This window comes from Alligator mississippiensis, chromosome 7, assembly GCF_030867095.1.
Source record: "Alligator mississippiensis isolate rAllMis1 chromosome 7, rAllMis1, whole genome shotgun sequence".
NCBI lineage: Eukaryota > Metazoa > Chordata > Crocodylia > Alligatoridae > Alligator > Alligator mississippiensis.
Window position 1 is genome coordinate 10,305,525 of NC_081830.1, and position 25,921 is coordinate 10,331,445.

The 25,921-nt window shown below is 52.2% G+C and overlaps 1 protein-coding gene across 2 annotated transcripts; it reads right to left on the bottom strand.

Moving 5' to 3' along the window:
• Positions 1–2,092: 2,092 nt before the first annotated feature.
• Positions 2,093–25,607, bottom strand: STARD7 (StAR related lipid transfer domain containing 7). 2 transcript variants are annotated; one of them, XM_006258565.4, is made up of 8 exons: positions 25,061–25,607; positions 10,942–11,123; positions 10,619–10,668; positions 9,032–9,142; positions 8,861–8,943; positions 6,395–6,494; positions 4,249–4,333; positions 2,093–3,215 (listed from the first exon to the last, which is right to left on the bottom strand). In XM_006258565.4, the coding sequence occupies exons 1-8, from the start codon at positions 25,321–25,323 to the stop codon at positions 3,028–3,030; spliced, it is 1,062 nt and encodes a 353-aa protein (XP_006258627.3). In that variant the 5' UTR covers positions 25,324–25,607; the 3' UTR covers positions 2,093–3,027. The 2 variants fall into 2 exon arrangements, with proteins under 2 accessions (XP_006258627.3, XP_019354493.1); XM_019498948.1 differs by lacking the exon at positions 25,061–25,607 and adding an exon at positions 16,755–16,777.
• Between the last annotated feature and the right edge of the window lie 314 nt (positions 25,608–25,921).

The window sequence follows — 25,921 nt, forward strand, 5'->3', positions numbered from 1 at the left end:
ATGTGCCCCTCCCTGATGTTGCCAGTGGGTGTGCCTGGACCATGCCAAAACACTCCCCAAGTCCTGACTCTCCATCCTGCCTCCATCCCATAGACTTACTTTTTTCCAGTTACCAGGGCTGCTCCCATCACCCTGCATAGCTGTATTGCCAGCCACCGCACACAAGCACACGCTTGTGGCACCCCCTGCCACTGATTGTTCTCCCCCCACTTCCCCCAGCTACCAGCAGCACCTAGCAGGCCAGAACTCTGCTAGCCTGCAAGGGGAAACTCAAGAGTTTCCCGCTTCAAAGGGAAAAAGCTGGGTTTTTCCAAGAGAAATGGAAAACCTGGATCCCTGCTGAACAGCATAACATTTATTGTTTTTGTTGCAGTGTTTTACAGCATCCATTTAAAGTAGCTGCACAGCTGTGCTTGGCCTTTGGAGATGTGCACCAGGGAGGGCTCCTCCAGAGTTCTCATGCTGGGCACCAGACAGAGCTAACAAAAGGCTCTGGCTATCCCAGGCCTAGGCTGATGGCTGTGGGTAGAGGAGCATCATGTCCTGTGGGGCAGTTCAAGAGAGGATGGAGCTAGTGTTCTCAGTGGTGGCAGATGACAGAATAAGGAGCAGTTTCAAGTTGCAGCAAGTGAAATTGAGTTTAGATATTAGGAAAGACTCTCTCACCAGGAGGGTAGTGAAGGACTGGAACAGGTTACCCAAAGAGGTGGTAGAATCTCCATCCTTGGAGGCTTTTAAGATCTGGCTAGGCAAAGCCTTGGCTGGGATGATCTAGCTGGGGATGGTCCTGTTTTGAGCAGGGGGTTGGACTAGATACGACTTCCTGAGGTCCCTTCCAACCCTCATTTTCTCTGATTCTGTGAACAGAGGCGTGCCGGCCAGGAACTGGGCTGGCACGTGGGGGTGACTGCAACCCAAGGCTCCCACTGCTTGTTACCAGTCTTGGGAGCCTCACTGTTTGCCCCCTCCTCCCCGTACCCTTCAAGCTCCTCCAATTGTCCTGATGGCAGGGTGGAAGCCATGGTGCCCCAGTCGTGAACATGCCTGCATCATCATCTCCCTCTTGTGCCTAGTGCCATGCCCAAACCCCAGGCCAGGCCTGTTTGGAGAAGCAATGCCCGTGAGGTGGGGCAGGGTGTGTGCCTCACCTGGTTCTGGTTTGTAGCAAAGCAGCCACCAGCAGTGGCACAAGGACGCTCAGCTCCTGACTAGCTTGGAACAGACACACGTGACACTGTGAACGCTGCCCCCAGCCCAGGTTTCTGCTGAGCTGGAGCCTGATCCACTCCTGGGCAGTGTGTTCCATGGGCCTTAACCCCAGCAGGCCAGGCATTGGCATGATCCTGTGCCCTTGCAGAAGGGCTGGGCATGGGGCAGAGAGCTCAGGACTGTGGGGGCAAGAGACCTGGCACAGCCCTGTCCTTGTCCGAGTCCAGCTGAGAGCAGCATGAAGCAAGCCCTGCAATTTCCACAAGGGGATTGGTGCCAGTGGGACCCTCCAAGATTTGGGGGAGGCTTCCCTGAGCAGAGGATTTGCCCTGTGTTTTATGAAGGGAGAGAAAAGAGCCCTCTCCTGAATAGGGAGCTGGGACAGCAAGAACTGTGTAGGGTGTACGGTGTTGTAAGGGCATCTTCATCCACCCCCGGGCAGTCCCAGTGGCTGGGGGGGAGGGGGTACCGGCAGGGCCTTGCCTGATGCTGCTCTCCACACTCCCCCAATCCTGCCAAGGAAAACCCAGTACCTTGACCTGAAGGCTCCTTTCAGCCAGCAGGCACCAGGAGAGAGCCAGAGCAGCTCCACAGCTCCCACCGACTCAGGGCTGGGCTTTGTTTGATAATGATCTGCAAAGTTTATTCTCCTTGTAAAAATGCTGGTTTGGACAACACCAGCATGCATGAAAGGAGTGGTGAGGCTGACTGAGAGGATGGGGGCTAGGCTGTCCTACCCTGGACCAGCCACACCCCATGAGGAAAGGGAAAGCAGGGAGATTTCCAGTGCTGGTATAGCCCCTGCCACACATAGCTTCTGAAGTGGGGCGGGAGGTCTTGACGCTGGGCGGTACTGGCACAGAACTCGCTGCCCGACAACTGCTTACTGTAACAGTTTATTTATTCATCAAGGTTGATCCACGTTGAAACTGCCTGGTCCAGCCCCATCCCCAAACAGGCACCAGGACTGAGCCGCTGTCCCATTCCAGATAAGCCCACTGACCCAGATAAGCAGAACAGGAGACTGCCCCCCCATCCACCCAGCCTGGGGCAGGCAGCTGGGGATCCCATTGCTTCTAAGGTACACGTGGCTGGCTGGGCTGTGGCAGCAGGTGCTGGCTTCTCAGTAGCTGAGGGCAGAGAGGCTCACAGATGACAGCAGATGCCCACTCCTGAAAAATACCCCTCCGACATACTAAGACAACTCTAGTATCTATACAGCAGGGCCTAGATCTCCAGCCCAGGCTCCCAAGCAGGCAGGCAGCCTCAAGAGGTAGAAACATAACCAGCCCAGTGGGCAGGGAAGCAGTGCTGACTTCCCTCCAATCCAGGGGAGTGTCGTGCTCTGGCTTCATGCTGGGCTTCCCACTTCAGCCCCCTACCCCCAGAACGAGCCATGGGGAAAGGCACTTGGGTAGCAGCGGGGCAACACGGGGGATGGCTGTAGTACCCCACATAGAGCCTATAGTACAATCTGGGCTGGGGCGCTAGTCCTGCCAATAGACACTGCTCGAGTCTGAAGAGCCCAGTGCTGCAGAGCTGAGGTGGCTTTCTGGCCCCAGCCAGCTTGGAGGGGAGAGAAGCAGGTGGGAGGGCAAAACTGTTCATTCTGTACAGAGGAGATGCTTCACGAGGGCAGTGCCTATGAGCACAGAGAGGGAGTATGCAGATGCTACAGTTCACAGGCCAGGAAAACACATGGCCGGGGGCAAGATGCAAACTCCTGTCTCCAGATGGGGAATGAGGAAGGGTCCAGAGACAAGAGGGGGAAGAGTCTCACACCCCCAGTTTCCCAGCTGGCTGGATCTGGGCCAGCCCTCAGGCGTAGCCCAGCTGTGCAGGACTGCGTGTACCCTCAGGCTTGTGCTCTGCATTGGGCAGGCTGGCCTTGCTCTCACTGCCGCTGCTCTCAGCCGGCCTGGCAGAGATGTAGTCCCGCACCTCAATCTCCATCCTCTTGGCTTTGAGGGTGGCTGCATGTAGCTTCTCCAGGAAGTCGGGCATGCCTGGCAGGAGACACAGGGTGCCATGAGCACCAGAAGGGACACAGTCTGACACAGTCTCAAGCCCCTCACTCAAGCCCTAGAGAGGGCAGCCGCCCCCCAGCCAATCCAGGTCTGGTCCCAACTCTGCCCCCAGCCCTGCATGTAACCTGGGCCAGCTGCCTACTTTCTGCCCAGCTAGTGCCAGCAGTGGATGAAATGAATACAAGCCTGAGACACCAGACTCCGGCACCCATGTTCTCAGCCCCAAGGGATGAGAGCAGTACTATGGACCTGTGAGGCAGTGGGGCCCCTTCCCCTGCTTTCAGTACTCAGAGCTCTGCCAAGCTGGCTCCACTGTGTCATGGATGCGCCTTCTGCAGCTTCCAGGACAGAGGGGTATTCAAGTCGCAACTTTCTGAACAAGCCACTCCCAGCTCATCACAGGCTCCAAGCGCATCCCAGTGCTTCCCGGGAGCAGAAAGAGACAGGGTGGGGTCCACTTCAGGGCTCTGAGCAGAGACCATGGCAGATTCTCCAGCAGCCTCTAGGGGCCACCTTCCTTGTGCTCCTGAGCCCCCCGCTGGCACCTGTGAAGTGCTGCTGGCCCCAGCACTGTTAAGTCCCCTCCCAGCCTGCTTCTCTGCTATACTGAATGTCCACGGAAGCAGCTGCCAGAGCCTCCAGCCCACCCCGGACAAGGGAGTCAGCTCACTCCCTCCTGGGGTCCTAAGGCTGGTGTAGAAAGCTACAGGACAGCTTCCTCCCACTGACCCTCTGAAGATTGCAGCCACCTCCTTCCAGCTCAGTGCAGGCACAGCATCCTGTGCCCCTCCCAGGTTACTGGTTTGGTAGTCCAAACTCTCAGCAGTATCTCAAATACATGAGATGATTACACTGCCGAGCAACAAGGCCCAGCTCCCCCTGCCATGCCCCAGATAGGCCTGCTTCTTCCCTTGGGCCAAGAGGGGAAGCCAGGAGCCTTCAGCCCCATAGGCGACAGATCCAGACCCTAGGTCCTTCTCTCAATCCAGTAGGAGCCTTTGTTCTTACTCACCACTGGAGACCATCCAGCTGACACAGTAGCGGGGGAACATGGTCTGGGGGTTGTCGCTGTATGTCAGCAGGTAATCAAAACCATTCTAAGGACAAGAGTAGCATCAGTGACACGTGATCTATCAAAGGACCATCAGCAGCTGCAGCCAATCTTATGGAGCCACTGCAGATCCCAATGAGCCAAGAGAAGCCCCCCCGAGCCAGTCCAATTCAGAGGAAGGTGGAAACCCCCAGCCTTGACAGACACTGCATTTCTCCTGGGACAATTGTCCAGGATCCTACAGACATGCATGGGTTAAAATGTGCTAACACTTTCCCTGGACATTGCTAAACAGAAATGTCAGACTACAAGCCAGATTAGGCCTCCAGATAGCCACTTTTCCACCCCACCTGCATGCTGGATCCAGTGCCCGCTATGGTCAGATTAGGATGGAAGTGGTGTACAGCATGGGTCCTGGACTGGCCAGAACAGGCACCATGTGTGGCTCAGTCCTGGACCAGCCAGAGTGGGCAATGGATTTGGCATGCAGAAGTCCCTCAATGTCCTCTGCTGTAGCTTGAGACTGCTGCACCTGGTCCTGCCCCTTATGGCCACAGAGAAAGGCTCCATCCTCTTTATAAACACCCTTCAGGGATTTGAGACCTGTGAGTAAATCCCCCCTTGCTCTTCTCTTTTCCAGACTCAACAGTCCTAGTTCTTTCAGCCTTTCTTGGTAAATCACAGCTTGGACAGCTATAGGAGCAGAAAGGTGCAACACTTACATCAGCGTAAGCCGTTACAGCAGGAATCAGCAAGCCACAGTGCACATGCCAGAGCATGGCATATGAGGCCATTTTGTTTGGCACGCCACAGGCAACCCAAGCTCTAGGCAGCTACCACTGGCTACGGAGCCCAGGCTGCTTGCAGCAGGTGGCCAGGAGCAGCTCCTGGCTGCCTGCTGCAGCTGCCCAGACCCAAGGCTGGCTGCGGCAGGCAGCCACAGGCTGCAAGCAGCTGCACTGGGCTCCAGAGCCCCAGCTGGGCTCTGTGGCAGACATGTGTGCATCTAGGGGCGCATGGCAGGGAAAGGGCTAGGGCAATGCAACCCTGACCTCTCCCCCACCATTCACCCAGAGGCACATGCAACCACTGCCAGCAATGAGGATTGGGTCTCTCATGGCTCCCCTGCTGTCTGCCTCTGGCATGCCAAGCTGAGGTGCAGGTTGAGATAGAGGTTATTTTGGTCCTCCAGCCAAAATGTTGCTGACCCCTGCATAACAGCATCAGTCCACACGTCTACAACTTTTTCAAGTGTGGACAGATGCAACTCCTCAAAAAGGCCCAATATTCAAAGGAGGTCTCTTGGTTTGCGCAGTTGTGCAGCTTCTACACCTCAGACCCCTAGTTTCCAGTTGGGAAGTTACTGGAGCAGCAGATGAATGAACTGCCCAGAGCTACAGCTAATGAACGTGGCCACTGCTTGCCCCATCACCAAACTCCCAACAAGCCATGTGGCCAGATGTCACAGTTTCCCATTGCATTTCCACTGCATGCAAGCGGTTCCTTCTCAACCGGCCATTCCCTAGGAATAACACCCAAGTGGGCTTGTGAATCCCAGGTATGACCACTTCTCCCCCAGCTCTTGGATGGAAACTCCATGGACAAGAGCTCCCTAATAGACTGAGCTGGGAGCTGAATACCCACTTCCTCTGGTGGCTTGGTATGCCCCTGCAGGGGACAGGCTGCTATCTTGACTCTGCTCCAGGCCTCCTCTACACCTTACACCAGGGCCACAATTAACATGCTTAACGTGCCATCAAACAGGAAACAATAATGCTCAGCACAGACTTTGCAATCCCTGGCAGGAGAAACCAGGGACCTGCATGGAGTCTTGAACCCAAGGCTATCCAGGGTGGGACTAATAATTAGGTGACTGTCCAGGGACTGAGGCCTCCAATAGTGGGATTCTTATGCCACAACCCCCACCCACGTGGGAACATCTCAGCTCTAGGGTTTCTCATCAGGGGCAGGGCAGGCACAGAGTCACCCTTGAGGCACACTGTAAAAACCAACACCAGAAAGCAGAGGATGGAGAGTTCTGCCATTCAAAAGACCTGCTACCCCATTTGGGGTTGGCTCCCGGGGTCCCAGCCTGCCAAGAACTCACCTCATCAAAGGTCTTGTGCGGGCGGATGACCATCTGTGACTCATAAGTCTGGACACGGACATACTTGGGATCCTCTGGGATACTGGGGTGCTCCACTGCCCTGGAGATGCAGGAAGAGCGTTACGATCCTGGCTAATGTCCTCAAGATACAGGTCCAGGCTCAGGTTTTATCAAGAGGCATTGCCTCAAAGGAGATGGCCACGCACCAGAGCAGCAAGCACAGACTTCCCACAGAGGCATCTAAAGCTTCAGTGACAGAAGCTCACCCAGGCCACACTTGCCTAGGGAAGCTGGGGACTCTCAATCACCAGAGGTGTTCAAGGACAGGTTGGACAGCCACTGCTTGAGAATCATCTAACTGTAGTGATGCCCATGTACTACCGTAGGGATTTCCCAGGCTTCTGGGCTTTGCTGGTTGTCCCCTTCCCCCTCTTTCTACATGTGTCGGGGGGTTTTAAAACTTCCTCAGAGCTGTTGGCTGCAGCCCAGGCTGGGGATGGTGACTGGGTTGTGCCAATGCTCCTGTTGGGGCTTAAAGCCAGAGGTCCCTGGTTAGAGAGCTCAGGGTTATGCTGATGCTGCATTTGGGGTCAGGAAGGAGTTTTACCTCCAGGTCAGACTGGTAGGGATTGCAAGGGTTCCCTTTCCTCTGTAGCAGGGGGACAGCCTTTTCGTAGGATCTAAGCATATATTATTGTTTTATAGAAGCAGGTCATTGGCTGCCATGGCCCCCTGCTTTACCTGTGGCAGGGTTGGGTGTGATATCTGGTGTTGTGTCAGGGTTAGGGGTAGTTTTACAAAGAGGTTGGACAATGGATTTGTCTGGGATGGTTTAGGCAGGGCTAATCCTGCCTCAGGCAGGGGGCTGGACTCAATGTGACCTCCACAGATCCTTTCCAGCTCCAATTCTCTGTGATTCAAGGACCCATGCCTCTCGTGCAGAGCTCTTCAGGGAAGGGCACTGGCTCTGTTTTGTTGATAGAGGCTGCAACTAAGGGTCACACCAGCCAGGCAGACGCCAGAGGTGCCCTTGCCCACTGGCTCTTCCACCTCTTCTGCTATCAGCTGCACATTTGGAACAGAGTCAGTGTGTGCGTGCACACATCCCCCAGCACAATGCAAAGCACACAGCACATAATGCTCAGCCTGGTTCTCTCCTGCCCTGTCTTACCAGAGGCAGCTGTGGTCTCTGTGCTTAGAACAATGCCCCTTCCCTCCAAGCAAGCCCACCTCAAAGCTCTAACCCCTCATTCCCCCAACCCAGGAACACATCTCCAGTTCCCTGAACCAAGGCCACCCCATTGCTCTGGCTGCAGGAGAGGTCTCCATTGCTTGGTCTTGCACTCACTCACCTCCAACTCCCACTAAGCATCTTGCTCACTTTCTCTGGAGCCTGGAAGCATCTCATTACCCCTATGTAAAATCCTTTCCAAACCCTTCTTGACAACCTGCTTCCCCAGACCTCCTCCCTCTTTTCCTCCCTAGCTGGGCACCAACTAGCATAAGAAATGGAACACGGTGCCAAAGAAAAAGAGCAACCTCTTGATGTCACCCTGCGGGCACTTCTCCAAACCCATATCCTGAGGTGGGCACTTCTCTCTTCTACCCATGCCTAGTCTGTGATCATCTAACCCAGGTTGTTAAGAGTATCAGGCCCAAAGGCTTGACTAGTGGCTTCCATGGCAAAATGTACATTAATGGCATATCACTAAGAGTTACCTGCTGGGGTCTGGTGGAGAAGACTGCACCTGCCCACATAATCAGAGGCAGCCTCATAACATGCATGTGCAAGGGGGCAAAAGAACCATAGGATCTTAGGAAAGTTGGGCTGGAAAGCAACTCAAAAAAGTCATCTGGTCAAGACAGGTTTGTCCCAACTTAACCAGCAAATCAGCCCGAAGTAAAAAGGCCTGAAAACCAGAATCTTGTCACACAAAGCTTTGGGCAGCTCATTCTAGCAGCAGTCAGCAATGTTTTAGAGACGTGGGCAGGAAAACCAGGCTCAGGGCTGAGACAGACCAGCTCTGACCTGGCCACTGCTGAAGCTCCATGCAGTCAGGCCCACAGACCATATGTTGCCAACCCCCAAGTTATAGAAAGGGCTTACTATACTGTCAGCAAGAACCCAGTTGTCCAGTTAAAGCAGGGAACACTGCACAGGCTAAGGACAGCCCTCTACCTGGGATCTCTCAAGCATATGTTAACAACCTTTTACAGAAGCACCATGGTTCCCCTGCTTTACTGGTAGCAGGTTTGGGTGTTATGTCTTGTGTTACACCAGGGTTGCTGGTAGTTTTACGAGGAGTTTAGAGTATAGATTTGCCTAGGATGGTTTGGACAGGGCTGATCCTACTTCAGCCAGGGAGCTGGACTAAGTGTGACCTCTGGAGGTCTCTTCCAGACTGATTTCTCTCTATGATTTCTCTGATCACAGGAGCCTGACTAGACCATAGTGGCAATACATACCGTGATACCAGCACCATCAGATTATTTTCCTTGTCAACATTGTACCGCCGGACATAGACATAGTCCCGTGAGTACATGGGGTACTAGAAGGAGAAACACAAAATCAGTCCCTCCCCATCTCAGGTTCGGGAAGAAACATCCTGAGGCAGGGAAGGGAAAAGAACTACTCACCGGGAAGTGGGTTACCCAGTGGACCACTTCCGAGCCAGTGGTCACATCTCGCTCTATCACATCCAGTTTGATGACTAGAGAATCCCATTTCTTTCGGTACTCGGTGTCCAGCTAGTGAGAGAAGAAAGAGCTCAGGAGAAGGGTAACATGGAGCAAAGTGATAAAATGTTCTTCCAGCCAGTGGTGGATATGCAAGGAAAAGCCAACTCTCTCAGGAAATCAGACCCAAGTCTGTTGAAAAGCTTATGAAAGCCCAGCTTCATCTAACCAGAAAAGACAGAGGCTTCAAAGGGGAAATTTAGAAGCCCTGCTGTCATCTCACTGCACAGTGGCACAAACCAGGACAGGACAGCAAGACACAGTTCCCCTCTAAGGCTGTTTCTGGCAGCCTGGTTTTACAAAGAAGTGGTTTGTGGCTTTAGAATCTGACCCTGCAGCCTTCTGCAGCATGTGACTGTAGAGTTTAAGGTGGACAGCCAAGCAAGCCGCCGAAGTACGGCCTCACCGGTGACTTCCCATCCACCATGCTCCTGATGCACTTGGGTCTGGTTTTGGAGGCATGTGCCCTGGGAAAGCCATCTTTCCTACAGAACTTGGTCTTCAGGCTCCAATTTCCAGGTTCTTTCTGGCCAAGAACACTCCTCAACATGCAACATCCATCACGCAGCTTGAATTCTCTTGGCAATAAACACTGGGGAGTAGAGATCACCCCATGGATAAAAAGGACAAGCCAAAGAGGGGTGAAGTTAATGGCTGGGGAGCAGAAGCTGTACTCAGAGACCCACAGACTACCAGCTCAGCTAAACTAATGTGCCTGTGGGCTTTGCTAATTCCCCCATGAAGCCAAGAAGGAATTTTTTCTCCTCTCCTATTTCTACAGGGAAAAGAAAAATCCTGTCCGCCTTCCTCAGGAGTGCTGGATGTTGGCTGCAGTCCAGACTAGGGAGGGAGACTGGGCTGGACCAGTGTTCCTGCTGGGACACAAACCTGGAGGTTCCTGGTTAGGGGGTCTTTGCCCTACACTCAAGGTTCAGACTGGTGCTGTATTGGGCATCAGGAGTTCTCCCCCCCTTCTCAGATAGGTCCAGACTGGGAGGGGTTTGCTTTCCTCTACAGCAGGGGTACAGCCTCCACCTGGGATCTCTTGAGTACATTTAATCCCCTGGCAGCAGAAGGGCACTGCCAGCCCTCATCACCTGGCATCACCTGGAGCAAAGCTGGAGGCTCTAAGTGTCTCTAGGCCTTGCTGCTGTGTACATGGCTGGAACGTGGTGTTAGGAACAGGTCAAAATGCATCTGGCAGGGCTTGTATGGGGCTGATCCTGCCTTGGGCAGCGCTTGGACTAGCTGTGACTTCTGGACAGCCCTGCCTAGTCTGGCTGTGACTCTAAGACCCTCATCACACACAGATCACCTGACTGTGGGCAGGTGATGATGAAGCAAGTGCTGCAACTGGGAGGCCACCCCTGCTTCTTCTCTGCCCCACAGCCCACGTCACTGGCTGGCTGCAGCACTAGGCAGGGACATGGTTGTATTTCTACACCACTGGGTTTTCTGAGTTCAGACATAGGGTCTGGGAACACTCACCTGTACATTGAAGAACTGTCTGGGGGTCACATCTGTGTAGGTCCCAAAAACTGTGGGGAAGGGAGACAAAAAGGTGTAAGCCAGGCTGTATGGCAAGGTCAGAGGCAGACAGAGCTGGCACCATGGCACACGGAGAAGGGGAAGACAGGGCTGGCAAGGAGAACAAAGGGACATGGAGTGATTCTGGTTGGGAGCAGAACAGCTTAGCACTGGGAGGGAAGGAAGCCACAGCCAACGCAGACACAGCATCTGAGAGGCACGCGCAGCCGTACCAGGCTTCCCATGAGACCCACAGTGCAACAGCTCAGCCAGGGTAGGATTACCTCTGTACTGATAGAGGTGGTTCCCTTCAATTGGCCGTCGCCACAGCTTGAAGTGCTTCTTGTCCATCACCAGCTCCCAGGTGGGCTCACTGCATGCTGGCATTACAGGCTCTGGCCGCTCCTCGCTGCCACTTGGGAAGAAGCTGACCATCTCCCGCGTGCGCTTCATCTCCTCTGCGGACCTTGGGGAGAGGAAGGGAGATAGGAATCAGCACAAGTTGGTCAGTATCATCCATAAACCCGCCTGATACAGCCTCCAAGGCCAGCTATGCACTTCTAATGAGCTAGAGGCCTCAGTCATCCTGGTGATGGCCACAAAACCCAACAGCTCCATTGCATCCCCACCCTCTCTCATAAAGCCACAGGCTCAGAGCTCTATGCAGACATGGCAGGTTCCTAGTGAAAGCTGTTAAAAAGCAACACACTTTCTCCCAGGCTCTGGGAAGGCTAAAAAGCAGCAGTGGAGAGCTGCGATTCATGCCAGACCTGGTGCTTAGAAAGCTGGAGCAGACGGAGCAATTTTGGAATCAGGGATCAGATCCCAATCACACTGCTACTTGCAAGGACAGGAGGAGCCCAGGACAATAGTCCCAGGCTCTCTTTACGCTGGCAAGTGGAAAGTTAGGTGCTGCAGCCCTGCACAAGGGGCTGGCAGTCAGCTGTCTGCTCTGGGCCTGGTTTGAGACTCACGGCTGCCAGCCTCAGTCCCTGGACAATCAGCTGCTTGTTGGTCACAGCTTGTCAGCCTCAGGTTCAAGACTCTCTAGTTTCTATCACCAGGAATTGAAAACTCTGTGCCCAGCATAAGTATTTCCCATTTGACAGCACCTTAAACACATTAATCAGGGAGTAAATGTAACATGTAGAGCAAGCCTGGAACAGTTGCAGCAGCAGGCTTTCCCCTGCAGGGCCATGGCAAGCCACTGAGGGAAGTGACTTCTCAGCTCCTGGCTTAGTCTAGCCAAGATTGTCCATGAAGTTTCCAGCTGAGAGCTGGAAGAGAGGTGGCCGTAACCAGGATCCACAAGCCTGTTTGGGTGCTGTTCCCAGGAAATGGTCTATTGAGGAGAAACTGCTCACGTGCAGTGAATTCAACAGGAAGCTGTGACGTCTGCCTACAGGCTTCCTGGGAGCTTGGTGGAGAGGCGAGCAAAGGCCATGTTTATTAGCCATGGTTCTAGGAGGTTCGTTCACCTGCTCCCCCACCATCACCAGCTCACAGTGCCTCTCTGCTATGTGTACTGGCCAGACCCCTGTGGGAAAGAACATAGATGCCAAGCAGCCATCACTTCCAGACAGATACATAGATACTGCAATATTCCTGCATGTGCCATCACTAACCCTGGAGCGGCTGATCTCGGACAGCAAAGCTTTACAAACCAACTTGAAGTGGAAACCGTGGAATAAGAGGTCACTCACAGACTGGATCCAGATACATCTGGTCCAGACCAACGCTATGGATTCTTATCCTGTGACCTGCAGCAGCTTTGTCCCTCTGTGGATTACAGCTTTATTTCTCTTTCCTACCCGCTGAACCCCCAGCACTGCCCCCATCTTTCTCCTCCCCCCACTTACTATTCAAATCACTGCTTTCTATTTAGCATCTCTGCTCCCTGCATTCCCTTCACAGCATCACATAATGTCACTGCTTACAAAAACTTATGCATCTCTGATTTAAACTAGAAAGCACAACACCCCCTTCCCCCTCTTCTACCTGATCTCAGACTAACGGGGTGAATTACTTCTCCCCATTCTTGGAACAAGGTGAAGCTTTATGAGTTAGCTTGTTCCCAGAGATGCCCGGAGCCAGAACAGGTGGGAGGCAAGGCCCGTGCTGACACAGCCGAAATGGAGCTGTCCCAGATAATCCAGGACAGGGCATTACTGAGCTGCTGACCATACTGCAATTAGCATGTCAATCCTGTTATGAGTGGAGGTCCCATGAGATCCAGCTGATCTCCATGCAGCCTATTTCAGATTACTGACGAGTCTTCAAGAGCGCTTCTGGCCTGCCCAGCAGCTGGCAGGAAATCTCAAACAGCAGCTGCTGTTGGTGGGTTGCTCTTTGCTGCAACACATTGTCCTACCAGGGCTAGGCCACAGTCCCAGGACAGCCAGGAAGGGAAGTATTCACATAACAAGCTCAGCAGCTCAACTGGCCACTGGATGTATGTGGCAGCTAGGCAGAAAGCCATCAGAAAGGAGGAGCACCCCTCCACCCTTTCCCACAGACTCCACAATAGTAGGAACAGCACTTCTTGACAGCTACCTCTTTCCTATGGCAGCCTAACAGAAGTGTCCTCTTCTCTTACCCTATGACTCCCACCAGGTATCAGGACATGGTTAGACTCTGGCAGCTTTAGCATGCTGTTCTTGCACCTATAGGCAAAGGCCTTTCCTGGTTAGGCAGGCAAAGGCCTGTGAACATTATGCTGCAGCCACTTGTGTTGCCCACACTTTTCAGGTCCCAAAAGATAAGGACCTTTTGGGAGTGGGGAAAAAGGAGCACATTGTATGTGAGAAAATACAGTATCCAACAACTATTTTTTGCTGTTACTTGACCAGTCTGTTGACCCACTTCCCAACTCTACTCACATGCCCCCACTTTGATTTAAAGAGCACCAGTTGACCAACATCAGAGAATGGGGGCTACTATGGCAGCTTTAAATTCTGCACGTGCTCACTTGTAGGATTCCAGGCTCAGCCATGAATGCAGCCTTGAATGTCAGGCCTGCAAGAGCAAGTTTCTGCAGATCCCTCCCTCCTGGCACTGGCTCCAAGGTACCCAGTTACATTTACAATTACTTATGATCATGCATTACCATTTTTTAAATAGAATCTCACTTCATCATTTCACAGAAACAACAACCTTAGGTTTTAGTAATTAGGGTGCTAGCAAGTGCATTAATTATGTACACCTACGACTAGAGATCAAGCACTGAAGAGAAAAAAAAATTCACATGAATACATGGTAGGAAGGGAAGTAGCCAGGTAAAAAACAGACCTAACTTCAGGAAGCAAAAAGAAATTATATTATTGGTCTCAAGCTCAAGCAACAGAAACAAGCAAGAAAAAATTAAGCTGAAAGCAAAAATATAGAGAGGAGAAATATCCAAGAAGAACCAAGGTTTCTTTTTTCAGCTTGTGATACATCCACCTAGCCCTTGCAACACAGCAGATGTTTGTGAAATACAGGTAATAGGCAAAGAGGAAAAGCTTCTTATCTGAATATAAATAGAAGTATAAAGAGCTTTAGTTGGCTTGATGACAAGACGCAGGTGCAGCCTCTCAACAGCCTGAAATAAGTTTTTGTGACAGCTTTCGACTGTAGTTTTCTGTGCCATTGAGAATGGTGACACTGAGTTTTCAACCATGAAAGCTTTACCAGCATGAGTCCAGATTCCTGTATAGAACAGCGAGGCTCCATAACAGATACCAAGGATATATGACAGGATGTTACCAAGTGCAAAGACATCAGTGTCTTGGATTCTGTGCTTTCACCAGTATTACTGTAAAGGGGATGGGGTAATCAGTCACAGAACAGGGTGTTTTTTTTCCAAGGTTACTATACTAACCTCTTTCCTAGACATGTGTTTTTTTTTTGTTTTACCATTACCTTATTTATTCACATACCGCTCACCTCTCCCCCTGAAAATTAGCCTTCGAAAACTGAGGTGTGCATCTCAACAAGGAAAGTGATACCGAACTCTTGTTCAGTTAAAAGGAAAAGATTTTTTTCCCCCCTTCATTCTGCTTTCCCAAAACAAGGCATGTGGTACATGAAAATGCAATAAACTGGATTGTTTTTCACTGCAGCCCTAATTCGTCACCCTTATTCAGTGATTCTCAAACAGGGTGTCAAGACAGGTTACCAAGTACTATGAACCAATACAAGTACTAGTACAAGTACGAACTGAACCGAACCATAGAGAAGCTGGGTTGGAAGGGACCTTAGAGGTCACATCCAGTCCAAACCCCATCCCAGCCTAATCCTTGAATACAGAGCGATCAACCCAGAAACCCACAAATCTGCAGGTGCTGGAAGGTGATGAGAAGGTGACCATCTTTGGCTGCAGCCAACACCAGATGCCTCTGAAGGAGGTTTAAAAACGCCCTGATGCACATCACTTGGATTGGAAAGTGATCAGCTTATGAAATCTTGAAGGGGAGAGTTGCATATAGTACTAGATACTAAATATGCAAACCTAGTCCCTGCAAATATAGGTGCCAAGTACACAAGTGTAGTCTCTGCCCAAGGCGGGATGTGCCCTGTCCAAACCACCCTATATAAATCCATCATCTGACTTCTTAGTAAAGCTACTGTCAACCCTGACACAACACAAGACAACGTACCCGAATCTGCCACGGGGAAAGCAGGGGGGCCACGGTGGCCAACATCCTGCTACTATAAAAGGTTAATATACACTTCAGATGCTAGGTAGAGGCCACATCCCCCACTACAGAAAAAGGCAACCCCCTCCCACTACAGTCCATACCAATCTGACCATGGGGCAAAATACCTTCCTGAACCCAAACAGGGCAATAGGTCTGACTGAGCTGAGGGGCAAGACCAATTAAGTCAGGAACAGCTGGGTGCGTGTGTCAACAGGAACAGTGGCACAGCCCAGTCAAAATTCCCAGCCTGGGCTGCAGCCAACACCCAATGCCTCTCAGGCAGGTTTAAAACCACCCTGACACATATAGCTCTTGGATTAGAAGGTGAAATATTTTGAGAACAGATGCCAAGTATGTCAAAAAGTCTCCTTTAAAAGGAACCTCCCTTTGGGGGATAACAGAAAGCAACGTACAAAATACCACTAACCCCTTCTGAAAACCTGGGCTTGGAGACATACAGGGATGGTGACAAGAATAAGACCTAAACACATTCCTTACCAGCCACCAGCACCTGCAGATTGGTGGTTTTCTGGGTTGACTGCTCTTTATTCCAGGATTGGGGGTGATCCTGCTTCAGGCAGCGGACTGAACTAGATACAACCTCCAACCTGACTTCCCTGTGATTCTATTCAATTGATAACAGGTACAAAGCGCAGAATAAGACAGTTCCCTGCTGCACAGACTATCAGTCCATCCATAATTCACGTATCTTTGTGCACTGTTCTCTATCAATACCTCTGCTCTTTATAGTTCTTCCCGGTGACCACCACTGCACACCCAGGCTCTTCTAACATCTCTTTTCAAAACCTGCCAAACTAACACAGTTTAGACTGCAGCTATGAATTCCTGTCCAAGCCCCACGTTTGGATATAATGCGATAATATTAATAGCTATGTTTAACCTTAATTGATCAGAATATTTGCGTCTGAAAGGGTACCTGTGCCCATGAATGCAGAGCCAGAAGAGGACCCTGGGTTTCATTCCCAATTTTGTCTGATTTCCAAGCTGGACTCAAGCAAGCCTACCTGTCTCGATCTGTTCAGAACACGAATGATAGGTTCCCATGTTGCAAAGCGCTCTGAGCAACAAAGGCAGAAGACAGAGGATAGCATCTCAGGCATGAATACAAAGACATTAAGATGGCACATGGCAGGCCAGGCTAGCTTTTTAGTCTGGTTTTTATACCGCTGGCAGCTCTCTGTTAGATGTGAGCAATGATATAATGCAGAGCAAAGAATAACTTCTCCCACATTCTCTTCACAGTTTCCATTAATGCCAGTTTCTAGCACAGTGCTAGCAAATAAGATGCCAAATAAAGGGTCTCTGTCTGGCTCCCTTCCTCATCCCCTATCCAAATGCTTAACAGTCTGAAAAATTTCTTTTCCTCCTATGTTAAAGCTACATTCTTTCATACATACCAGGACATTGCAGACGTCCACCAAACGAGTCACAGCTGTGAAAATTTCAATGAACGCTGCCTTCCAAACACACTGGCAGAGCCAATCTGAAGGAGACCCACTTGTTAGGTCTGCCACCCCGCCAGTTCATTTGGAGGGCCCAATCCTGTAAATCGTTAAGCCCACTAATAGCTACAGTACTGACATGAGTAACCCTTGTGAGCAAAAGAGGATTACTCACTTAAGGAAACTCTTATGACAGACTTGACCCCAACCCTGCAGCAGTCAATGGAAAACTGCGTAGGCTTAATTGAAGAAGGTCTTGCATTTGAAAACATATCTAACTCCATCCAGACCATACAGTCAGGCCAACAAAAGATATCACTCTAAGCAATATTTGCCTCACATAATTTCTGGATGATCATGCTTCCACTTATGATTGAGCAATAAGCCTGCAGGAATAAAAGGAGCCACCAAAGCTAACTTGGATGATGGAATAAGAATTCGCAGTCCGTGTAAACCGTACTTAACCCAGTTCAGTCGCAGGCAAGTTCTCATTCTGCAATTTTCCAATTGCATCAGCTTTTAAAGCTTTGCTCCCTGAGAACAGCCAGCAATGGAACATGCGGAGAGACTAAAGCAGAGGTGGGCAAAATGCGGTCCGTGAGGCCGTTCTATCCAAACCCCGGGGCCAAGAAAAAATTTAGAAAATTAATATTTATTTGCCCCTGGCTGCCTGTCATGTGGCCCTCGATGGCTTGCCAAAACTCAGTAAGCAGCCCTCTGCCCGAAATAATTGCCCACTGCTGTACTAAAGCATCTGCTGCAGGCCTGCATGTCTTTCTGCAGCAGATATCAGAGGTCCATCTTACCCAGTCTTTGCCCCACAGCACTCCCCAGCACACAATCTCACCAGCCTGGGGGATACCAAGCCAGCCTACCCATTGCTGCCTACTCCACATGCTTGTGGTCTGCACGCTCTGTAATCCTGTCCTTATGTCCCACCCAGACACCAAGCAGTGAGGACAAGGATGCCTGGCAGAAAAGCATATACTCCATCCTGATCCTGCGAGCCACTGGGGTCCTCAGCTGGCAGCTCTTCCACAGAGCCATTGCCACAGGCGTGCATTTAGCACACTTCCTGTACTCCCTCAACACCTGTTTATCCATGGCTCCAGTGAGTCCCAGGACCTCCTGGTCAGCCTCCTCCTGCCCTAGCCAAGCTGGCAATCTACCTGACCAGGACAGAGGCTGCGGCTGGGAGGAACCCCAGGGACTGCAGGGTCACCTTCCTGTCCGTGCTCTGTGCACATCTCTATGCAGTTTCACTGGGCAGCATCCACTGGCTCCTTGGATGTGTTCCAGGGCCTGCAGGCACTGTCTGGTGCACTCTGCCCAGTGTCCCCCCTAGGAGCACTCATTTTAAGCCTGTAACCTCACTTCTGTCCATTTTCTTTTTAGTTGTCCCCCAAAATCAAGTAACATATACCCAATAGCCCCCCCGCCCCCCAATAACAGGGGGGAGCTAACTGTTGCTCTGTGGGCAGCAAGCCTACTTATACATCAAATAGGCCTGTGTCACATGGCTGCAGAGAGCAGATGCTGGAAGACAGAGTGAGCTGGGTCTGACCAGGGTTTTTTCCCTTGTTCCTCTCACTTGCAGCCTCTAACTTGGCCTGCAGGACTCTCCATGAGTTGGGAAATTTGGTGGCAAGGGTGCAGTGGCAGTACTACCACCCCTCCCTGATGCCAAAATTTGAAGACTTATGGGACAGGATAAGGATGGAGCTGGGCCATGCCCCTCCCCATGGATGGCCAGATCAGAGTGAGGCCATGCCCCCTCACCTGCACCCAGCCAAATTGGGCAAGGTCATGCCCCCTTCCTCTTGCAGGGCCAGGCCTGCACTCTCCTCACCCTGAATGGCTGGATCAGTGCCAGGCTGCCCCCCACCCAACTGTGCGACTGGGTAGGGCTCTGCTGAATCCAGCCCATGGAGGGCTTGGTCACACCTGCTGGCCAAAAAAGGTTGAGCACCACTGGTCTAGGACACTGTGATTCAAAGCTGTGCCCCTTACTCCCATGCTTACTGGTGTCCCTTTCCTCCAAGAACAGCGCTCATCCCTTTGAGAATCAGGCTGAACTCTCAGCTTCCCCCACATCTGATGGCAATGAGTTCCACTTAAATGACCTGGGTGAACACACCTCCTTTTTTAAAGTTCCTACCTAGTAATTTCATGCTGTGACCCCTTGGTTGATAATAAATCCCTATCAACTTTCTCTTCATCATTTAGTATTTTATAACCCCTGACCCAGCACAAGGGATGTCCATCCCATCTCGGAGGAAAGGTAGCAAAAGGGCACAGTAACCTCCTTGGCTCAGCAGGGAACTTGTGAACCTCCTACATCTAAAGAGAGAGGCTGATAAAGGATGGAAGGCAGGAATCACCGCTAAGGAGGAGTATTCTGTACTGGTCTGGAGCTGTAGGGAGTGAACCAGGCAAGCCAAGGCTGCAACCAAACTCCAACTGGCTACATGTATCAAGGACAATAAAAAGTCCTTTTTCAGATATGTGGGGAGTCGGAAGAAAAGCAAAGGTAACATTGGACTCCTGCTAAACCAAACGGGACAGCTGACACCCAGGAAAAAGCCAACCTGCTTAATGGGTACGCATTGGTTTTTCAGCAGCCCAAAGGGACTGCCCTGCCTAACATGATGCGGGATGGCCAGGGTGAGGGTGAATTTATACCCAACATTGGTGTAGATCTTGTAAAGGAAAACCTTGAGAGGCTGGACACCTTCAAGTCAGCGGGTCCTGGCAGATTGTACCCCAGAGTACTTAAGGAGCTGGCAGGCATCATAGCCCAGCCACTGGCAAGGATATTCAAGAACTTGTGGCACTCAGGTGAAGTACCTGAAGATTGAAAGAAGCCAATGTGGTGCCCATCTTCAAGAAAGGGAGGAAAGTAGATCCAGGGAACTACAGGCTAATCATCTTGACCTCAATCCGTGGAATGATTTTGGAAAAAATTATCAAAGAGACCATTCTTGACAAACTGGCTGACGGCAACATCCTGAGGGACAGTCAGCACGGATTTGTTGTGGGTAGGTCTTGCCTGATCAATCATTTCCTTCTATGACCAGGTGACATATCACCTGGACAAGGGAAGAGAGATTGACCTCATATATCTGGACTTTAAAAAAGCCTTTGATCTGGTGTCTCATGATCTCCTCATGGAAAAATTGGCCAACTGTGGCCTCGGCTACATCACAGTCCGATGGCTGGGGAATTGGCTCTGATATCGGACCCAGAGAGTGGTAGTCGATGGAAGCGAATCATTATGATCTTCCGTGACCAGTGGTGTCCCCCAAGGCTCCGTGCTTGGACCTGTACTCTTTAACAGCTTCATTAATGATGTGGACACTGGTGTCAGAAGCAGACTGGCCAAGTTCACCCATGACACCAAACTTCGGGGTACAGTGTCCACACCCGAGGATAGGCTGGTGATCCAGGCTAACCTTGATAGACTTAGAAAGTGGGCGGATAAAAACCTGATAACATTCAATACGGAAAAATGCAAAGTACTCCACCTCAGGGGAAAAAAAACCTACATCATGCTTATAGGCTTGGTAGTGCTACGCTCACTAGCACCACAGCCGAAAGGGACTTGGGGGTCATGATTGACCACACGATGAACGTGAGCCACAAATGTGATGTTGCAGCTGGTAAGGCAAAAAAAAACCTGTGGCTTGCATCCATAGATGCTTCTCAAGGAAATCTCAGGATGTCATCCTCCTGCTGTACTTGGCCTTGGTGAGGCCACAGCTGGAGTACTGCATCCAATTCAGGGCTCCAAAATTCAAGAAGGATGTGGAGAAGCTTGAGAGTGTGCAGAGGAGAGCCACACGCATGATCAGAGGGCAAGAGAACAAGCCTTATGAAGAAAGGCTGAGAGCCATGGGAATCTTCAGCCTGGAAAAGCGCAGGCTCAGGGGTGACCTGGTGGCAGCCTATAAGTATAAGGTGTGTACATCAGGATCTGGGAACACCTGTTCACCAGAGTGCCCCAAGGGATGACATAACGAAAAACTTCTTTACTGTCTGAGCCCCCAAGGCCTGGAATAGACTCCCTCCAAGGGTGTTGAAATACCTACTCTGGACTCTTTTAAGAAACGTTGGATGCTTACCTTGGTGGGATCCTTGGACCCTAGCTGAATTCCTGCCCCTGGGGCAGGGGTCTGGACTCGATGATCTTCCGAGGTCCCTTCCAGCCCTAATGTCTATGAAATCTATGAAAATACTATCCCCACTCAAGCATCTCTTTTCTGAACTGAACAGGTCTGGCCTCTTTGGTCTTTTCTCGTATAGAAGCTCTTCCATACCACCAATATCCTTATTACCCTTCTCTGGGCTGCCTCTAGCTCTTCTATATTCATTTGGAGGCACGGGAACCAGGACTGGGCACAGGATTCAAGGTGTGAACACCCCAGGGATTTATAAAAGGGCATAACGTTCTGTTCTGTTCACAAGTCCCTTCTTAATAATCCCTCATTGCCTGTTGGACGGTGGCTGAGCACCAAGCTGAACCGTCCACAGTGACTCCCAGATCACCCTCCTGTGTGCTACCAGCTAATGTGGAACCCAGGGGCGGATGCAGGGCGGGCATGGGAGCAGCTGCACCCCACTTTGATTCCTGCTCCACCCAACATTTAAAACCAACTGCCTGGCAATGACAGCAGCATTTTTATTCAGGCACCAGTGACAATAAGAAGAGCCATGAAGTCAACTGAATCTCCTGCATTCCTTCTGAACTCGTCACTCCATGTGCATTAACAAGTGCTTTTTCAATGGCCGTGATGTTCCACTAATCAAGCTACGCCTTCTAAAATTCTCTTGTCTGCTAGCCTCTCTTGGTATCAAAGCTAATGTTTTACAGGCCCACAGACTGGTTTTAACTAAGGATGTAAATAAAAATGATCCATTTGACTTCTGATTATATTGGTTAAACAGCTAACCAACAACACAGGCCTAGTCCTGGCCGGGAGGTGCAAAGCCCTGGACTGATGCTTCTCCTGCCCTGCACCAGGGGAGGAGCTGCAGACACCTGCCTGGAGCAGCACAGGGGAGCTGGGGGCTGCACACCGACCCATTCAGACACAGCTGCTGCTGGGAGCCGCTCCCCAAGGCCTTTGACATGGAGGGGAGGTGGCAGCCACAAGCCCCGCCAGGCAACACAGCCCACATGAAGCTGGAGACAGCAGCAACAGGTGAGGGTTTTCCCAGCCCACTGCATCCATGGGCAAACTGGGGGGAGGAGAGTAGATTAGCTATGGGTACTAGTCCTCCTCCCTCCTGCCTGCCATGTAACCTTACTGCTTAGGTTAGCTGGTAATGCATTACTGGTAAACACACTTCTCATTTAAATGTTTAACCTTTCACATCCTGAGTTCCAACTCTAGCTAGAGATATGAACTTGGGCCTTGGAGTCACCGTCAGCCAAGCTCCAAAAGGCCAGATTTTGGTTCATGAATCTGAAAAAGACATACTTTTAATTGTAATGACTCCAGGGATAACGAGGCAACATCTCTGGATTATGTTTTGGCCAAGTCTGCTGTGGCTTTTATATGAAACAACAAAGGAATGCATATTTTACTCAAGTCACCTTTGGTTTTGCTTTGATTGTAAACTGAATCACATTGTGCCAAGCCCTGGGTACATTAGCAAAGCTTCTAGCTTTCTTGTTATCAGGTGGAAAACAGCTGTTGTGTTTTATGTGTTGACAAGGCATCGCACCACTTGCACCCCCTTTTCAAAACTCTGCATCTGCCCAGGGTGGACCATCAAGACCATTCATAGTTTCATTGCTGGTAGGGTCAGAAAGGACCTGAGCAGATCATCCAGTCCAACCCCCTGCCATGGGCAGGAAAAAGTACTGGGGTCAAACGATCCTAGCAAGGTGTTCGTCTAACCTTCTCTTAAAGACCCCCAGGGTAGGAGCCAGCACCACTTTGATTGGAAGTTGGTTCCAGGTCCAAGCCTCCATGACTGTAAAGTAGCGCCTCCTGATGTCTAGTCTGAATCTACACTCTGCCAGCTTGTGACCAGTATTTCTAGTCACTCCTGGGAGTGCTTGGGGGACCAGAGACTCCCCCAATACCTGCTGGTCCCCTCTGACTAGTTTGTAAATGGCCACTAGATCCCCCCTCAGCCTTCTCTTGTGGAGGCTGAACAGGTTCAGGTCCCTCAGCCTCTTCTCGTAGGGCCTGCCCTGCTGCCCCCTGATCATACGGGTGGCCCTCCTCTGGACCCTCTCCATATTGTCCACATCCCTTCTGAAGTGCGGCGCCCAGAACTGGATGCAGTACTCCAACTGCGGCCTGACCAGTGCCACATAGAGGGGGAGGATCACCTCCTTGAACCTGCTTGAGATGCATGTGTGGATGCATGGCAAGGTGTGGTTGGCCTTCCTGACCGTGTCTCCACACTGTCGGCCCATGTTCATTTTGGAATCAATAACGACTCCAAGATCTTTTTCTGCCTCTGCACTGACAAGAAGGGAGTTCCCCAGCCTGTAGGTATGCTGCTGGTTCTCCCTCCCCAGGTGCAGCACCCTGCACTTGTCAAGTGTTGAAACCCATCCTGTTCTCATCCGCCCACCCCTGTAACCTGTCTAGGTCCAATTGCAGCCTATTCCTCCCTACTAGCGTGCCCACATCCCCCCACACTTTAGCATCATCAGCAAATTTGAACAGGGTGCTTTTCACCCGCTCGTCCAAGTCACTGATGAAGATGTTGAACAGCACGGGTCTGAGGACCAAGCCCTGGGGGACCCCACTGCCCACATCCCTCCAGGTCAAAAATGACCCGTCTACCACCACTCTCTGGGTGTGACCCTCCAGCCAGTTAGTGACCCATTTGACTGTGTAGGTGTCGACACCACAGTCCTTTGGTTTTTTAATGACAATGGGGTGAGAGACGGTGTCAAAGGCCTTCCTAAATTCCAGAAAGACTACATCCACCGCAACACCTGCATCTAAGGATTTTGTGACCTGGTCATATAAGGCCACCAGGTTGGTCTGACAGGACCTGCCTCTAATGAACCCGTGTTGGTTGCCCCTAAACCTAATCTCCCCTGCTGGCCCCTAGTGGGCATGCACCAGGATAACTCTCTCAAAAAGCTTACCCAGGATCGAGGTAAGACTAACTGGCCTATAGTTTCCTGGGTCCTCCTTCCCCCTTTTTTTGAAAATGGGAACCACATTGGCCCTTTTCCAGTCCTCTGGCATCACACCAGAGCACCACGAGTGCTCGTAAAGCCGTGCCAGGGGTCCTGCAATGACCTCTGCTAATTCCCTCAGCGCTCTGGGGTGGAGGTCGTCAGGACCTGCTGATTTATACAAATCCAGCCCCTCCAGAAGTTCCCTGACTAGATCCTCTCTGACCCTAGGCCTGGGTGCACCTCCCCCCGAGGCCTGAGGGGGTCCTGGCAGATGGGCTGACTTGGTCCCTACTCAGGAAAATGGAGGCAAAGAAATCGTTAAATAGGTTAGCCTTGTCGTCTGGTGTGATGACCAGATTTCCTAGCGTGTCTTGCAGAGGCCCCATGTCACCCAGTACCTTCTTTTTGCCCCCTATGTATTTAAAAAAGGACTTCTTGTTGTCCTTGATCCGGGTCGCTAGTCCCAGCTCCATCTCCGCTTTGGCCTTCCTGACCGCCCCCCTGCAGCCCCGAGAAACCGAGGTATAGTCCTCCCTGGTGACGGCCCCTCCCTTCCATTGGGTGTACACTTTCTTTCTAGCTACGAGACGTTCCCAGATGCTTTTGGCGAGCCATGGGGGAGAAACAGTCACGTGGGTGGAGCAGAGAGATCAGGACGAATCAGGGCGATAATAAGGAGCCAGGAAATCAGTCAACTCCCTCAGCGCCACCTGGAGAGTAATGCCGCTGCCAGGACACAGGGTTAAAGCAGGAGTGCTCAGCTCCCGGCCCACAGGCTGGATGCCGCCAACGGACGCCAGCAGGACCCAATATTTGAGGGGGGGGGGGCGGCAGTGGCAACCACTTGTTCCTTCTCTGCTGTCAAAAAAGGGTTGGGAGAGAAAGGAAGGGGAGAGCATGGCATTGTGCACTGGACTGAGCACCTGGGCCCTGATGCTAGCGCCCCAATCCCAGCAATGTGGGGGCCTAATCCCGGCGCACGGACCAGGCCCGATCCTAGCACGTGGACTGGCCCCGATCCTGGCGGCACGGGGGCCCCAGTGGCTCAGTCCGCGGACAAGGGCGCGGCGTCAGGGTCGATGCTGGCGCCATGGGGACCCGCACCCACCTCCGCAGCTCCTCCTCCTGGATCCGCCGCTCCTCCCACACGAAAACGCCAGCCAGCGCGGCCAGCAGGCGGCGGGCGCCGTGTCCGGGGCGGCCCTGACCGCGGCGCCACAGCCCGGGCGTTAGGTCGCGTCGGGCCCTGGCCCTCGAGGCGGCGGGCGGGCCCGGGCTGGGCCGCAGGCGGCGGGGGGCCCAAACGGCCAGGAAGCGGCGGGGCAGCAGCTGCAGCGCGGCCACGGCTGGGCCCCAGTAGCGCGCCCACATCCCTCCGATGCGCAGCGTACGGCCCCTCCGCGCGCCGGCCCCGCTCTTGCTCCTGCGGCGCCGGGCAGGCCGCGCCCCCAATCCCAGGCCCGCCCCCGCTGGGAGACCATTGGAAAGCGGCTGGGAGCAACCCTCCGGGTCCCGCCCCTGCCGGGCTCTGATTGGATTGCGTCTACTTGTGCTGTCCCCGCCGGGAGGTCAGTTGAGCGACTCGCCGGTGATAGGCTGCACCTCTACCACTTCTGCGGGTCCCGTTCCCGCTGGGCGCTGATTGGAAGGTGACTGGCTGCTGGCTAAACTGCGCCGCCAATAGTCCTCCGAGCCCTGTCCCCGCCGGACGCTGATTGGAGCGCAGTGCCGCCGTCGTAGCTGTCAACAGGCTAGGCTGCGCGCGGTCGCCTAAGAGCGCCTTACAGGCAGGAAAGACCGCGGTCTTCGCTCCACCCCCCGAGGGGTGCCCTGCGTAGTGCCTGCCGCTACACAACACCCCTGAGAGCCGGGTCCCCTTTGCCTACGCTGAAAGCAAACAAACTACACCGGGGTCCTTCCGCTGCCCACCGCCCGAGGCTACATCCAGGTCTCAGCCCTGCAGAGGAGG